Raw genomic sequence first — 25,284 nt, forward strand, 5'->3', positions numbered from 1 at the left:
CCTTCTTAATCAAAGAAACAATTCAAACAAATAATCACAACTGAGAATGTTTTCTTTAAAATATAATTTTAATTAGGATTGGGTTTTTGATTTCAGATGGTAGACCATTACTTCAGGAAGAGTTCTAGAGAACTCCTTGTTCTCAGTTCATTCTTAGTGCACCGACACAGCCTGAGCTACCAGGGAGGAGCAGAACAACCTTCCGTCACAGCAAAGCCAGCTCTCTCCTGCAGATTGAGTCAACTTTCAAAGAAATTATTCCTTAAAACGAAAGCTTCATTTTTTGTTTTCTTTTTGCTGATCTTTTGTAAAATTATATTCTCACAAAAGGAACATTTTCAAACTTTTTGAAATGAAAATATTTATGTAGAAATCACAAAAAGATAGCTTTGTTTAACTAGTGTGAAAGGCAAAGCTAGAGAAGTATGCTACTAATACCAAGGGGAAACTGATCCTTCCTCTACTGACCCCCTCCCTTACTTCCTTGAACTAGTGTCTGGTTTAGTATATGTGTGAATTTGAAGACAATATCTAAAGAAAGGGGTTTTCTAGAGAACAAGATTGGCTATTTCTGACATGAATGCCTTTCCCGTTGTAATCCCCCACCCCCACCCAGATAAGACGTGCAGATCTTGTTTTCTCATAATTTTCAGAGCTACATCAACACACAGGAAAACAGAACAAAGCAAAAACATTTAACAGCTAGCATTTAACAGTTAGCCTTCCGTGTTCCCACACAGACCTACAATTAAAGTTTTTTTCCAACTGGCCCCAGTCACTGGGTTGCCAAGGAATTTTTATCACCTCTCTGTTCTCTTCTTGCATACCCACTCTTTTTCTCTCCTGACCAGCCTTCTTTCTCCTCCACAAGTGAAAGCAGTTAGCAAAATACCTGCCTGACTTTTGCCTGAGTCAAACACTGAGTCTTATTCCATTCCCACTTCACCCCCTTTTTATTTATTTTTTTTTTCATTTCCTTTTTCTTGGGGAAGGGTTAGAGGCTCCAGAGATGGAGAGAATCTTGGAGTTGAGAGGAGAGTTCCATTTCTTCAGGTACAGACTCATTCTGGCAAATTTTTCCAGCTTAGTGTCAGGAACTGGTGGCAGCTCTCACACCTACAGCAATATGCTTGCCAGGTATACAATTGTGAAAATCACCTTTGCCTCCTACTAGGAAAAGGGGCTAACTTTCCCAGTTAGATCACGCCCCCCCCCCCCCCCCCCCGTTACTGTTAATGTTTCACACTTGATCTCCTCCCTCTATTTCTACTCCCTTCATTTTATGGTCCCCTTCCCGGTCCTCCATACCTAAAGGAATCTGAAAAGTGGATGGACTGTGGAGGCAGGGTGCTCATTTCTAATTTTTAAGTCTTCGCCTATCCCATGTATTCCTCAGGACCAACTCCCCCTTCAGTCTCATGACAACCTGTTTATTTGTTCTCAGACTCAGCTCTGTAAGTATGCTTCCCAAATATGACATTTGCCCAAATTTTCCAGCAGAAATCCAGCAAGAGGGCACTAGGTCTTTCTACTCAAGGAAGTCTTTATTTGGCTGCCTTTGCTCCCAGTCTCCTTTCTTAGTTAATTTATTTGGCAACGGTGTCTGAGGAGATCTCTGTAGCAATGGAGAAGAGTAGATACACAGTACTCAGTTCCATTAAAAGGACCTACCATATTAGACCAAGGAAGTCTCTACTAGGACACTTGAGTTGGCCTGGAATGGATCATCCATGTAACCAGTGAAACAAATGGAGGAATGGAGGAATGCCCGACAGCAGCTGTGAAACACAAATTCACACTGACATGGATCCGTCTTCATCCTGTCGGCCAGAGAAACCATTTTAAAATTGTTTCTGCTATTAGCGTTTGCATTATTATTATTAACATCTTATTTTTGTTATTATCACTGCAGTTTGTGCTATTTTATTTTTGTTGTTGCCGCCGCTATTATACTATTCAAAAGAAGTTTAGGAAGATTAGTCAGATTAATTAGTTTATTGGTAATTTAAAAGCTGAAAAGTGGTAATTAAGCCAAAAACTAAAAATGATCAGGGATGACTCATACCAATGTAGGATTTGGGAAGAAGAGAATCTAAATTTTGAATATAAAATTTGGCAGCTGTGAAATAAACAGGACTTGAGATCAAAATATAATTGAAATATTCTTAGTCACTCAACCTCTCCCCCTCCTCTAAATTCAGCTAAGATCATTCTGAGATTTTCTTTATAGATGAGAATATGTGTATCCATATGTATGTAAAATATATATATATATATTTGTGTGTATACAAGTGTATATTATATATATATGGAGAGAGAAAGAAGGAGGGAGTCAAGGGAGTCAGTCATCAGCCTCCTGGTCATGTTCTCAGAGAACAAAGCCTCAAGCTTGTTCTTTCCCATGACTTTCATTTGCATGTGTATATCCTTGGGACCCTCCAAACATTGAAGTTCACTCCCCTTCAAGTTTCTTCTCTTTGCTCTGGTGATGCACATCCTTGAAGAGGGTGCATCATCTAAGACAGGTATACAATTTGAGTCTTTCCACAGAGAGATTCCATGGAATATAAATTCAGTAATGCATTTCTCTCCACAACAAACTCTCTGCTCTTTCAAATATAATTAATGTTTTGATAGTGTGGTTCTTTAACTATATATATACACACAAAAACAGACGCACCCTCTAGCTTTGCTATTTGTACATCTGAAGCAGAAGTGGATGTGACTCTTTCAGTGACTCCTAAAATTCCTCAACTCAGTAAACCCACAGAGACGAAATCTGTTAAGGTAATAACTGCACAGTCTGTTGTATGCCAAAAAATATTCAAGACAATAAAAAATGCAAGCCCCTAGGTTTTGATAGTCATTTTTTGGTCAAATTTATTAGAAAATAAAGGATAGTATGAATTGATATTCTAATAGTTACTAGATAATAGTCAAAATTACAAAAACATTGTCCTGAACCACTGTTTGCCTTTTCCAAGTTTTGGTGGAAACAAAATTTCATACCTTCCATTTTATCCAATTGGAGCTAAATTGACATAGATGTATTAAAAACTAGCACCCACAATAACAAAATCAACATGACTTTCACAAGAAATTGCTTAGTCTGTCAAACCCCTGATCTATGTTTTAGGTGAATTAATTCATTTAATTGTGATCAGTTGTATACTGACATATTTTCATGTAAAATAGGATAGATATGTAGAATGACAATATGGACTATAGCAGTTAAATGAACCTCCATATTCAAGCATACCATACCTCTAGCATTTCACTTATATAAACCATAAAAATTGTAAGATTAATTTTTGAAACCATAGGATGTTATACTGTCTTTAATAAAATACAAATTTATAATAATTCAGTAGAAATATAAACCTTAATACCCTATGGAGTTCTTGAATTAAAGAAGGAGGTATTTGAATTTCATACATTAATTTTCAACCATCATGGACATTTTATTTAATCTGTGATTGTAGATGAGGTGTTGGCATGGGGAAAATTTTACATGCTTTCCCTTTCAGCATAATTTTTAGAGGGGCTATGTAATGAGGTTTTGTAGGAAGTATTTTGAGATATTATTTACCATGTTTTCATGAGGTGCTCTGGGATTATGAGAGAATATGACAGAATGAAAAAGAAAAGGAGTACATGTGTCTGATTCCATGAAGGTCTCAACTGGATGGGAAGGACACAAAATTATTTCCTCAGTGCAGTTCTGCAAAATGGGGGGTGGAGGGGGAAGCAGAGAGGGAGACAGAGGGGGAGAGAGAGAGAGAGAGAGAAAGAGAGAGAGAGAGAGAGCTCTATAAAAAGCTCACATACTTTTTATTGTTTTGGAAGTGGGAGGAGTGGCTTTGTCATGGTCCTTTTCCCTTTACTTTCCTCCAAACTTAAAAAAAAAAATCTTGATTGTGGAAATTACTTGTCCCTTCATTCTCTCATGGGCTATATTTCAGTCACATTCTTTCAATTAAAACGTCTTTACAGGTACAGAGATTCAATCTTAGTGCAGGACTACATTACCAATACCAATTGTTTGGGGACAATCAACTTGACCTTTGCCTCTACTGAGCTCTCTATATATTCTCTAAGATCTTTTTTTACAATGTTGACCCATAATGCTGTATAACCTATCAAAAAGAAATCCACTCTCAGACATTTTATATTTTTTTCCAAGTTCTTTCTGTTTTCTTTTGTTATTGAATGAGTCAGTGACACAGCTACTTCTCTGGTTTTCAAATGAGGTTTTGTTTGGCTCAGATTAATATTAAAGAAGATCACATACATGGTTGGAAAATATTGTTATTTTTCTTTAATGGGGAAAATTGGACTCCCGCGTGTCAGATCTGTGGTTTTCCGAAGGGCAGTGGAAATGGTACTGACATCACTTTGCACTTTAACAATCCGATTTGGTCAGGGTACATGTTGTTTGTTTAACCCGACAGCTCCGTGCACCCCATCGCACACTTTGCACACTCATTAAAACGATTATTCACGACCTGTCGAGCGTTTTCGGGTTCATTCACAGGAAAGGCTTGGAGCGAGCCAGAGCAATTCAAGTCAGCACTGTCCACTATTCCTTCCACATGAGGACGAGCTAGTGCGTGGGTAAAAAGACTGAGAGGGGGGTGAGATGAGCACACTTTATCTCTGACTCCTGTTCATCGGATGCTTTGGAATCTCAGTCTCCAATCTCGAAAGAATGCCAAGAGTGGTTAATCCTGAACAGCCAGATCGCTGTGTGAACTTCAAGGGCTTGGCACAAGACAGTAAAATAAAGTAAACCAAGTAAACAAACACACACCTCACCTTCAGCTCCTCCTTTCTATCATCTGCAAAGCCTAAGGTTCCAGGGCTGGCCCACCTCTGCCTATAGTCACGGAACAGCTAGGCTCCACCTCTCAAGCGCTGATGCTGAGGATAAATAGTTTTAGTAAAACTCACAGATTAATTTCTTTTTCTCAAAATCCTTTCGTTCTCAAAAATGAGACTGAGTTCATTTTCCTCCCTATATTCCTTTTAAATACTAGAAGGGAAAAAGGGGGGCACGAAGAATGAAGAATGGGGCTGTTCACTACATTTGGTAGCACTACCAATAATTAGCAAAGAAAGACTCATCTTCAAAACTGCAAGTCCTAGAAAACAAGGTCCAAATACTCCTCAATTAAATAAGGATTCTCTCCCTCAGACCCCACTCTGCCCCCCCACCTTCTCAATCATCTTCGAATAATTTTTATGACAATAAGAGAAACACAAACGTTAGTGTATCTCAATCTCCTGTTATAGCCTTGTACATACAAAGGACACACCCTGTGGTCTTTACTTGTCTTATTCATTTAGGGAAACCCAAATCTTGATAAGAAATATTAATATACCAAAAATATACATATGTATTTCTATATGCCTTTAATAAGTACTGATGAATGCTGGAATATCTCATTCAACACAAATGTCTCTCACAAAATTTGAGTTGATACATTTTTTTAAAAATGCATTTCTGTATTCAAATCCTCTTACTCCTCCATTTTTTATCCCAGTATCTAATGATCATCTTATTGTTATGAGGTAACTTCATTATGCCAATGGGAAAAAAGGCAACACTTATTCACAAGTTTCATGCTATTAATTTTGACACCAGAAAATAATTCCTTTTTCTATTCTTTTGAAACATAGCAATAAAATGTGTGAAGAGAAGAATGAAAATTTTAAGGTAGCTTGAAAACTTAATCAGAAACAGATTTTTAATTGTTAAAAAGCAATTATGAATAAGTAATAGTGTAAACTCTTTGCGTTACTGCAAGTCGTTATCAAGTTTATTTAAAATTGATCTGTTAAGTGTATTTCCTATATAAGCTCTTTCATTAAAACCAACCCGCTATAATAAATAAGAAACAGATACTGAAATATATAAGAAAATAACTGAAAGCTTCTGCGTAAATAAACACAAATCAATGCAGTAATTGACAACCTTATTGATGTGAGAATGATCAATTTTATTTTTCCAAACTGCAATCAGATCTTGCAGTGTATAATTAAAACTATATTTTTCAACTCCTCTTCTACTACTACTGAGAAAATCAACAAACAAATAGGCTCTGTCTCCAGTTCTGATCTTACGTTATTCCTTCTAGAATATTTTTGATAGGATAGGATGACTTCTCTACCTTTTCTAAGAAAGCTTTGGCAAACTTTAAACCACATCATTAATTACAAAAATTATAAAAGTATCAAATAATGAAATTACTACCTTATTCTTGTTCTGAAATTTTCAGCCTTCATCTTAACCTCTAATTATTCATTCAGCACGTTTTAATAGGAAAAACACAATGGTGCTCATTATTTTAAAAGATTTTTTTCAACTACCTTTGAATTTTAAGATTCTTGGGGCCTTTTATTAAACAAATGGAAAAAAATGTCATTTTCTCCCTATATCCTAGAATCTTCCTATGCTTGTACATACAAGCATTCAGAAACAAGGAAGGGGAGGGGAGCATCTGCATTATTCCAGATTGTTTCAAGTAATGACTAGAAAACACACAAATGTCTAACTCAAAGAAATAAACATGCTTTGGATTTCTAGAAATTCAGAGCTAAAACACTTTTCAGACTTTGCTTAAACTCAAATTTCCTTTTTGAGAATATTTACCCCCGAGGGCCAGAATTAATTTAATTAGCAGGCACCGGTGTATGATGCCTTTGAGTAGGTTCTGTAGAATAGTGAAAATACGGTGTCCATATTTTTTCATCATCAACAAAGATGCTTATTTACATTAATTCTTGAATTAGTGTGATCTTTCTGAAGAATGGGCCTTTAAAAATATCTTATTTTTTGAAATTTGCGTTCTTAGGAAATGATTTTTTTCTATATATATTGTGAACATGTAAATACTAATTTTGATTATCTTTACACTTTTTTATGACTAAGCCTGTCTCTTTGATTCCTCATCTCCCCATCCAGGGAAAAAGATTTCAGAAGCCAGTGAACACAAAAAACATCATCAGTTATTTTTTAGGGCTAATCTAACAGATAATTTGACATCAAGCAACAATGATCAGGTCATTAAATCTCAGAGCAGTGAGACAAGGAAAGAAATGAGAAACAAAGCTCCCGAATCCACTATAGTTTTTAGCCCTCCTGCCCAATCCACAGAACCCAGGACTCCAGAGGAAGACGCCTTTGCACCTTGAAAGCATTGTGATGCAAGGAGTGAGACAATAAGAAAAGGGAGTGAAGGGGTGGTTAAAAAACTGAAAAAAGAGGACCACGTTGCTAGCTGAATAAGAAAATTCAACTTCAGCCGAAACGAAGTATCCACACACGTCTGGCAACTAAACACTCCCTTTCAATTCAGTTATGAATCTCCACATCTCTCCAAGTGCTGTCCTCTAATGCAGTTTTCCCCACAAGGCTGAAAACCAGGGGAAAGGATCACAGGCATTTGACAAGTCACCTAAAAGGTTTGGGGACATTTTCTCTCTCCTTCCACCCACACAAATGCAGTTTTTAATTGTTTGTGAATATTTCGAATACCTCTTTGGAGAACAACTTAGGGAACCTCCGCAGTCTCCCAGCTTTCATAGAGAGTTGGGTGCCAAAGGTGTTAAAGCATGGAAACTGGCTCTGTGGGATCTGGTCTGAGTAGGGTAGGTCGAAAGTGGGTGAGCTCTATATTGCACTGTCCTTTACCTCTTATTGTGTTTCCAAGACTTGATAATTTCCCGGCACACGCGGGACATTGCACGCGCGTGTACACACACACACACACGCACACACACAAGCACACACACACTACTTTGCTGTCCCCTAGTCCAAGCAGCTCTGAGTGATGAGGGAGTTCTTACCCCAGGCTACCCTATTCCCTGTAAGAACACTTCGTCTTGGACCACACAGGGTTGGGCAGAAAAGCCAAACCGCGCTGGAAATCGACACGGAAGAAGAGCACGGAAAGGACAGTGGACTAGAGAGAAGAGTCTATTCCAGAGAAAACAGTTCTATCAACTAGCGAATAAGTGCTGAGTTCTGAAACCGCACCAAGTAAACAAAAACAACTTTCGTGGGATGGGGTGGGGGGGCGGGCTAGGGTGAGGGGCGAGGGGCGGGGGTAGGGGTGGACACAGAATAAGGAAGAAGAAAAGAAATAGGTGGGGGGCAGCGCGCCAGCCAAGGTTCTGGAGTCAGTTTTCCTGGCACCAGCCTGTGTCAACTACCCAACTCGAGCTCTGCTTGTCCTGGGCAAGAGCGCCCTCACCTTGCTGCTCCCTGCGCAGCGCCCGGCTTCCCCCTCGTGGGGAATCGCGGCCACGGCGCTGCCAGCACCGCTCCGCCGCGCTGCGCCGCGCCACACGGCCGCCCAAGTCACTTTCTGCACAGCATTCCCCACGCCGAGCAAACACCAACACCGGGTCCCTACCACCGCGTCGAATGCCTCCATCGCACCCCGCCCCAGCTTCGTGAATCCCGGAGGCGCCGGCGAGGCCCGGGAGAAACCCGCAGCGAGCGCTCCAGAAAAACGCTCGCTTCGGGCCCAGCCAACCTGCGTCTGGCGCGCGCTCAGCCACTCTCGGGACAACCCGGGCTCTCGAGCTTAACGCCGCCGTCTCTTAAGTGTGCATTAAGAATCAATTATTTGCCTGCGATTCCCAACGCCGGGAACCGGCATATTCCCAGCAGGGACACAGAATCAAGCTCTGAACGGGGCTCAATTCCCCAGTCCTTCGAATGGGCGGAAGAGAAACTCCCCAGCCCTGTCCCGCGCCCGGCTCTCGCCCGCGCATTGCTGCGGAAATCTGGGGGGTCAGGATGGGCGGGTGGGGGGGTACAGGAGATCGCCTGGCTGATGCAGGCCAAGGAGCCAGGGGTGGAAGGAGGTTGTAGTGTGAGTGTGAAAAGAAGGCGGAAGAGGGGGTTCTAGCAAAAAGAAAAGAAAAGGGGTGGGGGGGAAGAAGCAAAGAGAAGAGGAGGGAGGGGAGAAATGTGAGAAGGAGGCTAGTTCTGGACTGGAGAGCAGAGCTTTGTCTGAGATGAGATGAGCAAATCCTAAGGCTGTGAACGCCGAGAAAGCCCCGGTAGGGCTTTCTCTCCAAGCTGCAACAAGACCCAGACGTCCTATTTCCCCCAAATGAATTGCTTTACACTTGGAGATCTAGTTTAGCAGCCTACCATCCCTTCGCTATTTTAACACACCGTCTTCATTTCTCTTTAGCATATATCATTTACCATTACACATCTTCGTGTTTCTAGGGACCTACCGTGTCATTCTGCCGACACGGAAAAAACAAAACAAAACAAAAACACCACGCATCTTTTAGCGGCTTCTGTTTACAGTGCATCCGCTTAGAAAAACACACCAAAAAAAAAAATTTTTTTTAAGAAAAAAAGAGGATGCCTCTACCCAGGACTCAAAGTTGCAAGCCCCGTCAAAAATTCTGTCCCACAAAGCCTTGACCCTTCAGAAAGTACTTTCACTTACCGATCCTGGAGAGTGAGCTCTCTTGGAGTCCTCCCGTCCTCTTCCTTGACATCCTTCGGATAACCTCGGGCATAGTCTTTGGTGGAAGGGGGGTGGGGCGGGGATAGAAATCGGAAGAGAGAAGAGATTCAAAACATACCACTATATCATATGTCCCCTGGAGCCACCTTGGCCTACATCCTGGAGACAAGGTCCCGAGAACTGACTGCAAGACAGGGGGAAAGGTCGGTTTAGGGGCCGAAAACTAAGAGGTGGAATTTTTTTAACTGCTGGCGACTGGGAGGAGGGGAGCTCCTGGCGGGAGGGTAAAAAAAGGGGGGGGGGATGATTAGTTGGATAAAAGAAAGTTCTATAAAACAAATCATAACAATCACATCCCTCCCCCAAAAAAGGAGACGCAAAAGAATACTGAGTATGTAATAAGTACTGTGAAAGAGGGCGCCTCTGAACTCTTACAGGTAGGTAATTCTTAGGAAAACTCATCGTCTAGATGCAGAAAACAGCGTCTAGATGACCCCTATTCTTTCCCCCATCTTCAGGATCTGGCCATAAGTAAGACAAAAAAAGGAAAGGGGTGCGATTTCAATTCAAGGTTCACCTACCCTGCTTGTTGGAATGGCGGTCCAGATTTTCATGTTGGAGAGTTCCATCTGTCTGGTAGGAGCTGGAGTGGTGTTGGGGAGAGGTTATCTGGTGAAGGAGGAATGTACAGGAACCCCGCCCTCTAGGCACAGTTACACAACCCCAGCAAACCCGTCTCAGCCAGCTCTAAAACCTCTAATGATCTTCACCTTCACCCTTTGTTAGCCTACTTCTTCTACTGGCACTCAGTACCAAACACAACCGTCAGTGGCAGGTAGTCATAGAATTTCTCAAAAGCAGAATTATTTCAATGCATGCAAATTCCTCAACAAAGTTGTTGGAAAGAGACTTTTAAACACATGTATATATTTAGAGCTCTAATATATTTCACGTGTCCACCTATTTGAATGAAATATCCACCCACTTATATACAGTAAAATCAATATACAAGATTCTTTGACTCTTTACCTCTATTTTATGCAAGTTATAGAAACCAAATGAAATCTTCCACGGCCATAAAGATACTTGCATTAAATCTTGCTAGCTCTGGACTTCACGTGTTCACTTGATTTCCAATTTTGTAACAAGTTGAAGACACATGTGGAAGATTTCTTTTCACTGCCCTATAACAACCAATTTTTCACTGTTTCATAAATTAATAATTTTATTCACTCCAAGCCAGAGAAATTCAAGTAAAATATTTTAAACCAGAAAATATTTTGTAATTTGGGATTTCAACTTTAAAGTGGTGATCATGTTCAGTTTCCAAATTTCAAAAAGAGCAACTTTCATCTTGCTGAAAACAAAGTATGAGAAAGGAAAGACTTCACAAAGTTCTGCAATGTTTTTTCTGGCATAAGCTAATTTTACCTGGCAAAGGTGGGTGACAACAAATATCAACACAACATTAGAATCAACCAATTTGTTAAATAAAAAAAAAACACACTATTAAGTGCCATACTGGTCTGCCATGTGTTTTTAAAGAGAAAACTTGGGAATATAGGGCAGACTGAGGTAAATAAAATATCCATAGTGAGATTTTGAAGACTTTTGCAAAGTTCTCTCTTTATACCCCACTTAATATTGAGTATGCATATTAAACATGCCATTTTTACTCCATTATATTGGATATGTATCCAAGCAGAATGCCTATTCCACTGTTAGTTCTAAAAATTGAAGGGAACTCGGATTTGCTCTTAATCTTGAAACACGAAATTTGCCATTTAAATTCTATTTCTCAAATCATGCAAACAAATATTTAGTACAAATAAGTAGTTATTTAATGTGAACAGAAAAAAATATAAGCAAAGGGGAAATCTTTCTTTTGTATCTATGCTCCTTTCCCTTATTATAAGTGTTCAACTTTCTTCTTAACTTTTAATAGGCAAAGACTGTTTTTTTTTTCTGTTAGTACATTCTCAGTCAACAAATGAAAACCATAGTAAAAGCAAACAACACATCATCACCATTTTCAGTCTACACACATTTGTGCTGTAATTGTAATGGGGATGGATTCCTTTGCCTAATCTCATTCACTTGGGCTCTACTACCATTTTTCTACTACTTTTAATGAGGCACAAATCTGATTTCTAAAATAATCATTGACAATTTCTTCCATGCTTAATATTCTGAAGAACTTAATTTAAATGAAATGCTTAATAATAACTGAAGGTTAATTTCAAAAACATGACTCTCTCATGAAACTGCTCTTATAATAAGAAAATAAAATGTCCAATGAGCTTAAAGGGGATAATTATACTAGCTGTCTTGGCCTATTTTGGTTTGCTCCCACTTGTGTATATTTGGTTCCAGCTTTTTTAATTTTCCTAGCCCTTATCTTTTTTGTCTTTCTTAGATCTTTTTCTCTCTCTTTTGGTTTCTGTCTCATTCTATTTTCTTCTGTTCATTTTGGTGGTAGGATATTTCTTTTTCTTAAAGATCCTTCTTTCTCCCTCCCCCCTCCTCTTCCTCTCTCTCCCCCTTATCTCCTTCTCTCTCTCTGTATATCTCTCTCTCCCTCTCTCCCCATGTTAAAACCCAGTCAACCCCATGTTTCAATATTAATTATTCTGGATTTCTGCTTCCTATATCAAACCTATTCGAGTCAGGTTGTTTCTCTCCTAGACTTTTTTTTCCCCCTGAGCAACTCTCTAAGTGTTTGCCGATAACATCTCGGGGACAGATTATTTTTCATTGGGCCCATTGTAAGAAGTAGCCAGCTTATTGCATTACTGCAGAACACATTTCAGACTATACAATTGTAACAAATGAACAACTTGTCCTCCATAGACTCACCACAGGATCCAATTAGTTACTAAACCTTTTACTTAGGTTTTCTAATTATTTTCTGAAGAACTCATAGCAATTGGATTGCTGAAACAATTCAAAAAATGTTTTCATTGTTCCATATATATGCATATATATGCATACATATGTATATTGCAAATTAAAACAAAATTATGACTATAACCAAGAGGAACAAATTTCTAAGTTATACAGACATATTTAAAAGGGAATCAAATAAATACCTCTACATTGTAAAAGTAAAAGGAGAGGCATTTTATACTTCTGAACATCTAGAATTTTAAACTGATATAATGTTAAAATATAAACATTGATCTGCAAGTCATTACAACAGGTGATCAGCAAAATCTATATTGCAACTTTAGCACATCTTTATTAGAATTCTTTCATTGTGGATAAACAGCCACAAAAATAAATGCTGACTTAGAAAGTATAAATACAAATATTTAAACAAAATATTTGCAGCATTCATAGCGCAAATTTTTATCTGAACTAAAGGGCTCTGTGTGTCTATGTATATGTATTATATATATGTTACATATGTGTGCATTATATTCACATCTATCTAGCCATATACATATATTTATTTAAAATTTGTCAAGTCCTATAAACAAGATACCTGAAACAAAATATATAAAAAGCATTCTATTAACTGATTTGAAAATAAACACAAGGTAAATAGCTATGCACATAAAATTAAATTATATCTTTTTGCTGTATATCTACAGAAAATTAAAAATATCAGCAGATTTAATTTTGTTTAAAGCTTGTGTTTATTTAATAGCTTGCTCCTTGTAAAATGTAATTCCGCAATGGGAAAAAAATACTATTTTTCAAGTCTCAGTTCAGTGAAAGGAGCACTTTAAATCTCAGTTCGGCTGAAAAAGCCTTTGACTTCCCTAGAACTTTAACGGTCTTTTAAAAATTAGCTCTATTTAATAAAAGAGACAAAAGTATCAAGATATATATGAATTTAGCCTATTTTTTATTTCTGTGTGTTCATAGTAAACATTTTTGTAAGTGACAAACACGGGCATATGACCACAGTATCACAATCAAGAAATTTTAAGACAACATTAACAATCACTCAAATTTATGCGGCATTTGCGCAACACAGGTTACATATTTGCAAGGTTTACCTATAAGTACAATAGGTATTAACATTCCACTACATTTAGAAAAAATAAAAGTGACCTGTTAGTGACCACATACATCAAAATATACACAACACAAACTGAAGGCAATCATTAATTTTGTCCCCTTCCAATTCATTTGAATGGGCAGTGCTGCCAACTGAAACAACTTTTCTTTTTTGTGTTTGTTTTTGTGTGTTTTCTTTTTTAATACTTAGTATACCAAGTGCATTTTCTAGAACCCAATCTTTGGTCTAAAAGTAAACAAAAGGAGGGGGGAAAAAAACAGCTTTCAAAGAAAAGGACAAAACAAATAAATGGCCAAAAGAATTTCTTGGGCACCTTTACTACGAATGCTCTTAAATACAAATTACAATTTAACATTTTAAAAACTCTCCCCATAATTTAGGTTGTTCTCAAGGTCTGCGTCCCCCCTAGAGATCCATGATAACTTATAATACTGCACACATGGAACTCGGGCGGCGCTCAGAGATAGGCTTGTCAGGTTTGAATGAAATGGCAAAGCAGTCACTATTTAGATACACATTCTACGATAATTTTTGACTTCCGAACCTTATATTCTACAATGTATTCTCCCCGCATTGCACCTCGCTGACACTCCACACCTTGTTAGAATAATCAACAACCCTAAAGACTGAACAAACGTACAGAAATGGGGGGGGGGGGACTGGGGGCGGGCTTAATAAAAAATACCTGGACTTATTTTTTTTTAATTATCATTTACAATGCAAATGTGTGTAAAACGTTCACTTACAGTCTGGTCCCGGGGAGGTTAATGTATTAAAGGGTTGGAAGAAGACCCCTGATTTTGATGTGTGAAATAATCAGACAGTCCCCCGGACAGTCCCGTCGTGAAACTTGGCAAAGAGGGTCTTAAAGACTCACAGGGCAGGGTGGAGGGCGCCTGCGGAGACGTGGACGACGACGCGGCCCGGGCGCTCATGGACGTGCTGCTCTGCGAAGTCATTGACGGGTGCGGGACGTGGGGGAAAAAGTAACTGGTCTGGCCCGCGAGCAGGTTGACCGAGCAGGGGTTGAGGGAGTAGGTCCCGGAGCAGGGCACCGACAGGCCGCAGGGCACCGAGGCGGCGAGCGCCGCGGCCGTCAGGTGGTGCGTGGCGTACGGGATCTCCCCGTTGACCAGACGGTCCACGCTCAGGCCGTTGGCCGTGGAGAAGGAGTGGTTGTTGCCCAGCGAGTTCTGAGTCAACACGGAGCTGTAGGGCATGGGGTGGCTGGGGTAGGCCGACGTGGTGCCGTTGTAACTCAAAGTGCTGCTGGCGCGGGGGTGGTGCAGGGACAGGAAGGGCGACATGGGCCAGTAGAGGGAGCCGGCGCGGTCCATGAAGGTGAGGCCCGTGGAGGTGAGGCGCGCGCCGCGCTTGAAGGCCAGCTTGGCCCGCGACGTGGTGGAGCGGCGCCGCAGCTTGCCCGTGGTGCCGCCGATGAACACGTCGTCGCTGGACGGGTCGAGCATCCAGTAGTTGCCCTTGCCCGGGTCGTCGTAGTGGCGCGGCACCTTCACGAAGCACTTGTTGAGCGACAGGTTGTGGCGGATGGAGTTCTGCCAGCCCTGCTTGTTCTCGCGGTAGTAGGGGAAGTTCTTCATGATGAACTCGTAGATGCCGTTGAGCGTCAGCCGCTTCTCGGGGCTCTGCCGGATGGCCATCATGATGAGCGCGTTGTAGCTGAAGGGCGGCTTCTCGTACTTGCCGTTCTTCTTCTCGCCCTCCTTGCCCCCCTCCCCGTCCTTGCCGCCCTCGCCCGCCCCCTTCTTCTCCTCCCCCCCGGCGCCGGCGCCCTTCTCCTTCTCGTCCGGCCCGACGGGCGCCAGCTCCCCGGGCCCCGCGCCCGGGTCGCCCTTGCCGCCCAGCCCGTCCGCTTTGGCCCCGTCCAGGGCGCCGGCGGGCGGCGGCGGCGGCGGCGGCGGCGGCGGGAGCAGCAGCTGCTGGGGGCCCTTGTCGTCGTCGGCGGCGGCCGGCGCGCCCCGCGCCTGGGGGGGCTGCGGTGCCTGGGGCGGCGGCGGCGGCGGCGGCGGCGGCTGCTGCTGCGGCGGCGGCGGCGGTTGCGGGGCGGGCGGCGGCGGGTGGTGGTGGTGGTGGTGGTGGTGGTGGTGGTGCTGGGGGTGGTGGCTGTTGTGGTGGCCGTGGCTCGCGTGGTGGTTGTCGTTCTGGACGGCCTCGGGCACCAGGCTGTTGATGCTGAACGAGGACTTGGGGATCATTTTCACCTCTTTCCTATCTCCCATGTCCAGCATCACCCAGTCGTCGGGGGGGAAACGGCGGCGGCGGCGGCGGCGGCGGCGGCGGCGACTGCGCGGGAGCGGGGCAGCGGCGCGGCGGGCGGTGGCGACCGATGGGTGCCGAGCGGGGCGCGGGTGGCGGCGGCGGCACTGAGCGCTCCGACAGCAGCGCAGTTGGACCGCAGGCTCCGGCGCTGGCAAGTCATGTAGCAAAAGCAGCAACCACCCCTCAGGAATTAGAAGAGGGGGGGAAAAGGAAAAGAAAAAAAGAAAGAAAGAGAAAAAAGAAACAACCACCGCCCCGGGGGTGAAGCTCCCTCGCTCCCAACTCTTACTTCTCGGTCTCCCCCCCCCACCCCCCCCGCTCCCCCCCCTTTTCTGCTGCTTCCTCCTCCTCCTCCTCCTCCTCCTCCTCGTCCTCGTCCTCGTCCTCCTCCTCCTCCTCCTCCTCCTCCTCCTCCTCCTCCTCCTCCTCCTCCTCCTCTCGCAGCAGCAGTCACAGCAGCAGCAGCAACAGCAGCCCAAAGGGGGGGTGGGGGGGAGAGCCGGGCGGCGGGCGGGCGCGTCCCGGAGCGGCCGCGGCGAGGCTGGGGAGACAGCGATCGAGGCGGCTATAGCCACAATTAATTTTCCGAGCTACAGGCGCACACTAGGGCTGTAAAAAAATTTTTGGTTTAACCTTTCCTACCTCTGGGCCAATCAGAGCCGGCGGCGTGCGGGAGCGTCTCCCCTGCCGTCGACCAATCGGCGGGCACCGACCCACCCACACCCCCCCGGGCCCCGCCCGCCGGCTCCCGCCCCTTCGGTGCTCGCCTGCCCCCCACCCCCACCCCACCCCCTTCCCGCCCCCTCCTCGGGCCTCGGCCTCAGGGCCGCGCCGAACCGCGTAAGAATACGCCGAGGGAGCACGCAGCGCCGTGGCCCTTCTCGGCGCTCCCCTGCACCCGGCTGGGCCGATCCGCCGAAAAAAAAACCCGCTCTTAGGGCAAAATATCTCACAGGCCTGGGCTCCTTCTCACTGTATGGGGTCTTTCTCGTGTGAGCGTCAATATTGTCCTTACCGATTAAAGTTTGTATCCATTTTTTAAAAATTATTTTTTAAGCGGGGGCGGGCGGCAGTGGTGGTGGGTGCGGAGTGGGAGTGCGGGGAGAGGACTTGCAAGGAGAGGGCAGGAAACGGAGGAGGAAGAGGCGAGGCAACCCTCTCCCCGTGTCGGCCCTGCAGGCCCAGGTCGGGTATTTCGGAACCCGTAGACGGAAAACTGTGTCCCTGGTTCGGGAACACGCCGGGGAGGCTTCCGATGGTTTTGGGGAGGGACCACCCAGCCGTGGCGTGGGGCGGGGGGGGGGGGGGTTGGCCTTTCCCTCCCGGGAGGAAGGTCTGGGAGAGGTTTGGTCGGAGGGGATGCGGAGGAGGAAGTGGGCTGGCGAGCACGGGGCCAAACGGGGGTTACTTACTCGGTTCCCGTGGCCCGGGCGGCGGCGGCGAGCTCGGAGCTCGGGAGCCGCGGGTTAGCCGGGCCTGGGGCTCCAGGCTCTGCGCGGCGGGCGGGGGCGGCTCAGCGGCGGGCGTCTCTGTCGGCCTCCCCAAATGAGGGGTGCTCAGAGAGAACACAATACCAAACAGTCTCGAAATAAACCAGGTAACACATGCTCGCGAGTGCGTGTCTTCCTTCCCCTGCGCTGCTGCTCCAGACCGTCGCTTACGCGCGCAGTCCTTGCCTCCTCGCCGCAGCCAGCGTTTGCTCAGCTTCTGCTCCGAATTGGAAGCGAGTTAGCCCCCGAGCGATCACCCTGGAAATAGTTTTCATTTTGCTTGTTGACATTGGAGGGAAAACAAGGGTGGGCGTCTGTTTCTTTCCATCTTTTTTTAAAGCCCTCCTATTTTCACTGCCTCTTTTCTTTTTTTTTTTTTTCTCCCCGTTTTCTCAAATGTTTGTATTTGATGCGGACCTCTGTCCCGAAATAACCGCACGGGAGAGCTAGCCCTTTTCCCACCCAGAATGCCTCTGTTGAAAGGCACTCGGGAGATTGGTGGGAATAAAGGTTACCCCAATCCCAGCTTCTTGGGCTTCAGGACTGGGAAGATTTGGCTGAAGGCTGAAATGAGTGGGGGAGTTTTGATTCGGGGGGCTTTAAAAGGATCCCGTGGCCAGGGGCAGGGCTAAGGCCCAGCATTTCCCAGGCATTGGAATTTGGTGCGGAGCACACTGATCAAAGTCTGTTTCACCCCACATGGGTACATAACCACATTTTACCAAGGATCTAGCCCCGATTGACGAGGGAGGTGGCGGAGAAGCATAAACGAAAAGCACCTTTTCCCTCCTCCTTAAGGTAAATAATCATGCAATGCAAGCATTTCGTCATTTAGATAAACTCAGCTAAGTCACCGGGCCAATCCGGTGTTTAAGAAAACGGAGGAAGCAAAGTGGTGCCTATAGGCTATGTTAAAGTTCAGCTCCAATGTAAAAAACGTAATTGGTGAATACTCAGGTCAAGCTAATGGGGGGATGAGAGGGATGATTCCACCCTTCCTCCCTCCCCTCCTCTCCCCCCCCCTTTATATTCTGAGTCAGAGAGAAATAGACAATTGTATGTAGCCAGTGATTCTTACATATGTACCTATTAGTAATGCCATAATAAAAGAGTTTTGAACATTGGACCAAGTCACCTCCAATAGCCTTCCACTGTATATGTGTAGTATGTATTGCCCCCTATGTCTAGAAATTTCCTTACATTGATACAAACTATTTGCATGTTGAAAAACTCAAGGGTTCCAGTGATCATCCTTGATAGTGACATGGCTCCAAACATTGACTTCTAGCTCTGGATTTCTTACAGAGCCGGTGAGCTAATGGGCTTTGCAATGGGCCAGAGATCTATGGGCCTTCCTCTTCGAGCTCATTTTTCCTCCTCCCACTCTTCTCCCCTTCTCTGGCCTATTATTCCTACTTTTACTCAACTCTTTCCTCCCTCCTCCCCTCTCCCCCCACCTAGCTTCTCCCTCCATTTCTCTCCCCCACTCCGTTCCTCCACCTACTCCTCCCCATTTCACCCTCTATTACCCCCCCCTTCTCATCACCACTTATAATGGCACACAAGGGCTCCCTCTGAGGTGGGCTGCCCGGTACGTTTTCGTAGTCGGTCTAGCGTGAAATGATTCGGTGTAACCGGATTCTTGGGAAAGGACAGGTTACGTAAACATTTACTGATGTGGAGTAACTATACTATTTGTACTCTGATATGCAGGAAGGAAAGTGTTGATTAACACAGAAGAAAAAAAAAGCGAAATTAGCTGATTGCATGCTCATAAGTGCAAGCTGTCATTGAACTGCTTTTAAAATAGACACAGCTGGGTGTTTGTGTTGAAAAATTTCTTGTGTTTTTGCTAATACTGAAATAAGCATGATTTTGTATACCAAACATTTTCAGATCATTAAAATTTGTAATCTGTGCTGGTTTTAAACACAAAGAAAAGAAACAGAATCATTTCGATGTAAAATTTGCTGATATTATATTAACTCAATCAGGTCTGTACAAATTGTGCATTGTGCCTTCTAAAATCTGTTTGATCAATTTAATACACAAAGTGCCAAACGTGGGTATTGTTTGTTAACATTGGACATTTTATTCAAATCTGAGCTCACAGCAAACTGGAGAAGCATTCCTTGAATACAACACCAGCACTGACTGATGAATTTTTAATGCTTTAAGGTATTTCTTAGGTCAAAGCTGACTGTACGTTGCTTTGTACTCCTGCACGAAATTTTAGCAGGTGAAAATAAATTTTTCTTCTGCTTTATATCAAACAACAAAAACTAGGGTCTGCTGATGAGACTGCATTCATCTGATTTTATGTGCCCAGAAGCTTATATAGACTGGGAAAATGTTTTGCATGCAAATTAAGAATGTGCTCTATTAAGAATGGCATGTATGGAGTCTCTCAAAATAGGATATTTGTGTAGGAATAGACTATAGTTTAATATGACCATATTAAAGATTTATTCTCAGTGACAAAGGGCATTTGCAATTTGGGGGGAAGGGAGTCTGAATTCCTATTAGTGATTTTAATTGGACTTTATGATGAACAAGTGCTGTGCATATATAAGCATATACATTTATACAGGTGTGGGCTAGATATGTTCCTCAAAACATGAACTGTTTACTCAGCAGCCCACGTTTGTCTTAGCCATAGCTTCTTTTTAGAACTGCCATGAGATGAAGTGGAGGGGGGGGTTCTTGGGCAGAGTATTGTGCAAGTTGAAAGTCCCTGATGGGGCTTTGTATGTCCCATGGGCCAATTTGGGTACAAATTAGATTTGAAGGACTGCCCAGGGCTACCTCTTAGGGAAGAGTCTCTAAGAACCTGATTCCCTACCTCTTTATTTCCACCTCACTCAATATCTGTGATTACCTTGGAGAACATTCACTAGTATCAGATTTGTAATAAATTCTGCATTATTTTTATTTTTTATATCAACTTTATCCTCACCTTTAGTACACATATCCACAAATAAATATACACTGTTAACAAATCAAAGAAGAACTGAAAGCAACTATAGTTTCTAGTCTATGTAATAATGCACTTCTCCCTATGCCTGTAGTCTAACCCCCAGCCTCTATTCTTACCCTTCCAGGACAGACCTTGTGAAAAACAAGCAGTTCCAAGGGAAGAATTACTTGGGAAATGAATTGGATTATTCATTCTCCAGCTTTAATTAATAATCTAAAGTCTATAGCTCACTGCCTCCAAGTAGGCAGCAGCAAATTTAGTTTTCCTGATGGTGTTACATTGTGTTCCTTAAGTCCTAGTTCCAGCTGTGGATTGGAACTTTGCCTCCTTTTTCCCCTTGTTATCTGCTGGTTAAAGGAGGGCAGGGCATATTTACCTAAAATCCAACCAGCTCCCCAAACCCTGGACATGGTGTCCTTGGAGTGACGCCCAGCTCTGGTTAAAACAACCTCTTTCTGCAGATGCACTGGGCAGTCCTTGACCCCCTGATATCTGGGAACCAGCACCATGCAGGTGCATCTAGATTTTCCAGAGATCCAGTGACAAGCTAGACCTGCCCTGGCTCCAGTGCTCTCATCTGTAGTCCTGTTCTAACAGCAGATAATGGTGCTAACATTTAGTGATTATAAGTTACTCTTTAGAGTGTTGTATCTTTGTTCTGTGGGTTTTGGTTACAGGTTATATGATTAGGTTTGCGAGAACAGTAGTGAACTAAACTTCTCAGTAAGAGGTCTTCACACCAGGGAAGTGTTACTTTCCTGCAGCAGCCCTGCCTCATCACTCATTAGGGAGCTGTAGGTTGTCAAGCTGCTGCTCTCAGTGCGCTCTTGAACGCGCACCCCACACACACGCACCCTCAATATCTCTGGGCACGTGCCTGCGCAAGCACACAACACGTACACACACACAACACACACAGGGAACTAAAACTAAATTAAGAAGCCGATGATTAAGACAAATGTCTACTAGGCCTGTCATTTCAGCATCCTTCCATCATAACATTGTGGCACCAGCAATTTTGCTTGAGAACCTTGAGAAAAAAAAATTATGGGAGAGCCTCCTGTTTGAGAATCAAAATGTTTAAGTAGTATAGGATAGGAAACCGTTTGGAAGTGAGAAAGTCTAAGATGAAGAAGAAGGAGCAAGGAGAGATGGAGAAGAAGAGTAAAAAGAACAATAGTGCCTCAGTAGAGCCCCTTGAGATTCTCCCAAGTAGGTTTCCGTGATGCTGCTAGAGGTTCCAAGCTTCCTTAAGGCAAGTACATACTCATTCTATTATGCAGCAACATACACCTGGGAAATACCTTTTCTCAACATCACCACTGGGAGAGCAAGGCACAGATAGATCTACCATGAAATATTACCACCCCAGGGAAAAGGCACCTTAAAGTTCCTCCAAATAACTTATCCGCTGAATATTGTGCACATCTCCTGTAAATGCGAAACACTCATTACCCTTTTGCTTGTTTCCTGTAACATGCCAGCATACTCAGATATCTTCACACATGGACCAGTCACAGGAGGATTTGAGCTCTTGAGAGTTAGAAAAAGGCCTGTTTCATCTCTTTGACCGGAACCATTTAGGAGACTTGATCGCACACATTTTGAAAAGTGAGCCCAGAGCGCCAAATTCCTATTTCCCCCCTCTATTTGCCTAAGGATTTGATGCAGCCCATCCTTCGAAAGGGTCAAGAGAAACTAAAATGAGGCAAGAATTGGGGGATATTGTGATAGTAAACCAGAATGTAAACCAAGCTCTCTGTTCTAAAAAGGGAGGAAATAAGACTTGGCAAAAGTCAGAATACAAGACACTGCTATTTTGGATTTCTCATCAGTATGACACCAAAGAGGGAGAAAAGGCACACACACACACACACACACACACACACACACACACACACACAACCAGGCTGAAATAAAAGCTTACAGGGCTCAAAATGTTGAACGCCCCATCACTATTCTCATTAATTAGTTATAATTAGTTGGAGCTTCAATTGAGTTCTTGTAGGACTCAGAACAATATACTTTGGGAAGTGATACAGTACTCTTGGGAGATCTGTGGACCATTTCCTCTATTTTGAAGCACCTTTCCAAATGGTCCCCCGCACTCCAATCATTGAGGGGAAAGATAAAAAAAGGTGTGACTCCAGAGCGGTTATTGGGTGTCAGCTCTGAACCAATCACCCCTTCAGGAGTTAAAAGTACACAGAGAGCACTGAGAAATTGAGGATGCCTTGGTGAGCCTATATTAGTCCCTTCTAGGAAGTGATCGCACCCACTGATGCTCGGTGGAGGAAGGAGCAGAAGGAAGTCTACATGGGGCACGCCGGCCTGGAGGCTCAGAGAGAACCGTCCACCCCAGAGTGCCCCTTAGCATGGGGAAGGTCATGGGAATGTAAACAATTTACTATTTACTTTCAAATACACCTGCGTAATGTAAAAAAAAAAAAGTCAAAACAAACAAAAAAGTCTCTACGGGATAGACTCATAAATCAGTTTTCATTAGGCTCCTCTCTCATACCGACCCACCTCATGAGTCTCCCAACCGGTGATGCTAGGCGCTCTTCCCCTCCCCCCATCACCCGGAACTGTAGAAAAATCTGCCCGAGAAACCTTTCTCCAAAGGTCTTGCACTTCTCCGTCTCCGGAGCAGCGCGAGGCAGTGACTGCCCGGGTTCCCGGGGACGACCGCATCGAGCCGGGGCTCCCCGCGCTTGCCCGCGCGCTGGCCCTGCGCTCCTTTGTGGCTGGAGCCTGCCGAACACAATCAAGCTCGAGGTCTCGCTTTTAGGTTCAATTTCCAGATTCCCACCCCCGCCCACCCCCGCCTCCACCTCCTTCATCCCCCACCCCGAAAGTTACCTTTTCAGCCTGATGTCTCGTGTTTGCACATGAGAGCAAAACACGCGCCAACAGATCAATATTTTTGGGCTAGGAGGTCATCTGCCACGGTAACCGCGGAGAAAAGAGGAGAGAGAGAGAAACCAGGTTTTTGTTAGAGCACAGCTCAGTTAAGAGACCCCGGAGCGGTGCAGGTGAAGTTGACTCGAGTGTGCCCCTGCCCGGAAGAGGAGCGGAACCCAGCTGGGGAAAGCGGTGACACCTCGATCTCCCTCCGGCCCCCGGGAAGGAGATGCGCGCAGGGAGTGCGGGCGCCGCCCGGGGCTTGGCGTCAGGAACAAGTTACCGTTATCACGCGAACGCAAACGCATCCGTGTCGGGATCCACAACAAAGGTGGTGTCGAGGATCCCTTTTTGTGAAAAACCAAACCAACGAACAATACCATTCCCGAGAGTTAGCTACACAGTCACCCATTTTAGTGTCCTCCTTCGAGGTCGGTCCCTGGGCGCGCCGCGGAGAAAGTAACGTTCGCCTGCAAAGCGCCGTCCGCAAGTTGAGCTTCGGCCGAGCGGGCGAGCTAGTTTGAGAACCTGGGAGCGCGGAGGCCCAGACGTTTCCTCGCTTTCCCCTCCCCGCACCTTTTCCTTTCCATCGGCTGAGCGGGCAGAGGAGCCGGGAGGGCCGAGAGAGCCCCGCTCCATCCGAGCGCCGCGGGTGAGGCTGGCGGGCCGCGCGCGGCGCGGGGTCTGGGCGCGGGGCGCTCGAGGCTGGCTCCAGACCTGTCCCCTTCGCTCCTCGGCCACCGCCACGCGGGGGTCGCTGCTGCCCAGCTGTCTCCCCGCCTGGGTGGCGGAGTCTACCCCCGACGGGAGCGGAAAGACCCCCCGAAGGGGACTAGCTCCTCTCCTTGGAATGCTCAACGGGGCCCAGAGGGTTTTCCTGGAGGAAGTTGTAAGTCTTGACCCCAAGACAATGGCCTCGCAGAGTGAGGGACACTCAAGTTTTAAGAAATCGGGAATCACACACGAAACTTTAATTTTCTCATTAATTATAAGCAATTCCTTTCCCCCTATTTTTATATGCACACATTATTGATCAAACACTCCAATTTACTTGGGGGCGGGGAGGCTTAAAGTATCTTCACCACGGACTCCCCATTCTTTGTTCCCTAGAAGATTTTCAGCGGTGAGTGAGCCTGGTTGGGATCAATTAGCACTGGATTTTGCCCCAGGAACGCTCCCCAGGGCGGACACTTGGAGCCAACTCATCTCCAGTGACTTTTCTTCCTTCCTTCCTTCCTTCCTTCCTTTTTTTTTTCTTCCCGCCCACGTGTGTATCCACGCCAGGGCTTTAGAAGCTGTTCAAAATCCCCAGTCTTGGTTTCACTTGATTTTGTTGTTGTTGTTATTGATAAATATTGGGTCATACACAAACCACTTGTCAGAGCCTTTGGCTCCATCTCGCAGCTGCAGTTCCTAGCGGGGCGTATGAGATGTGCCCTAGGAACTGGATGGGTTTATTGGGGAGGGTGGGGGCGAAGGGGTGTTACACATTTTCGACTCCTTTAGTTTTAGAGATGGTCCCTTAAAAATTCTACATTCTGTCTGTTGTCAGAGTTACTTATTGATTTGTTCGGCGGGGCAAACGCTGGGTAGATGTTCATGTGTCTTTTTCTGCCCTTATTTTTTTTATTGAGGTGTTTTAAAAGGAAGAAACGATTAATCCCAATTCTCCGTGTATATCTGACACCGAAAAGAACATAGGCCAGTAGACAGATAATTGTTGTAATTGCCAGAGGGATGATTGGGTAGGTAGGGCGTTTGGGGGTTGTGTAATTGGAGTAATATATACAGTTTATCTTTAGGCTGCACTGTGTATACTCTTTCCCTTGATACATATTGCACATGAACTGAACTTATGGCCGACTTGTCTTGGCATGTTTGAAGCCCCAGACACTCAACGATATCATTACAGGAAAGAGGCAAACCCCTGAAGACTCCACTTGGGGAGGAGGCTGTCTCTGGGGGTGGGTGGAGGAGTTTGTCTTGCCTTTGGACTTTTGGGTAAGCGTACCCACTGACTCAGAGTGCCTGTCAGCGTAGAGTTCAGGTCTTACCCGCGCACAAGTGCAGGGAGGGGGGTTGGGGACAGGGGTGGGGAAGAAAACCGCT

The 25,284-nt window shown here is 44.6% G+C and overlaps 1 protein-coding gene and 1 long non-coding RNA gene across 2 annotated transcripts; both read right to left on the minus strand.

Moving 5' to 3' along the window:
• Positions 1–1,411: 1,411 nt before the first annotated feature.
• Positions 1,412–9,548, minus strand: LOC130041563 (uncharacterized). The gene is made up of 3 exons (XR_008795072.1): positions 9,477–9,548; positions 4,816–4,920; positions 1,412–1,820 (listed from the first exon to the last, which is right to left on the minus strand). It is a non-coding gene; the product is annotated as an uncharacterized LOC130041563 (long non-coding RNA).
• Positions 9,549–13,330: 3,782 nt separating this feature from the next.
• FOXG1 (forkhead box G1) lies at positions 13,331–17,520 on the minus strand. The gene is made up of 2 exons (XM_056133725.1): positions 17,217–17,520; positions 13,331–15,952 (listed from the first exon to the last, which is right to left on the minus strand). Exon 2 carries the CDS (start codon positions 15,771–15,773, stop codon positions 14,289–14,291), a length of 1,485 nt encoding a protein of 494 aa, XP_055989700.1. The 5' UTR covers positions 15,774–15,952; positions 17,217–17,520; the 3' UTR covers positions 13,331–14,288.
• Between the last annotated feature and the right edge of the window lie 7,764 nt (positions 17,521–25,284).

Source organism: Sorex fumeus, unplaced genomic scaffold (assembly GCF_029834395.1).
Source record: "Sorex fumeus unplaced genomic scaffold, SorFum_2.1 ptg000098l, whole genome shotgun sequence".
In the NCBI taxonomy this organism is placed as follows: Eukaryota; Metazoa; Chordata; class Mammalia; order Eulipotyphla; family Soricidae; genus Sorex; species Sorex fumeus.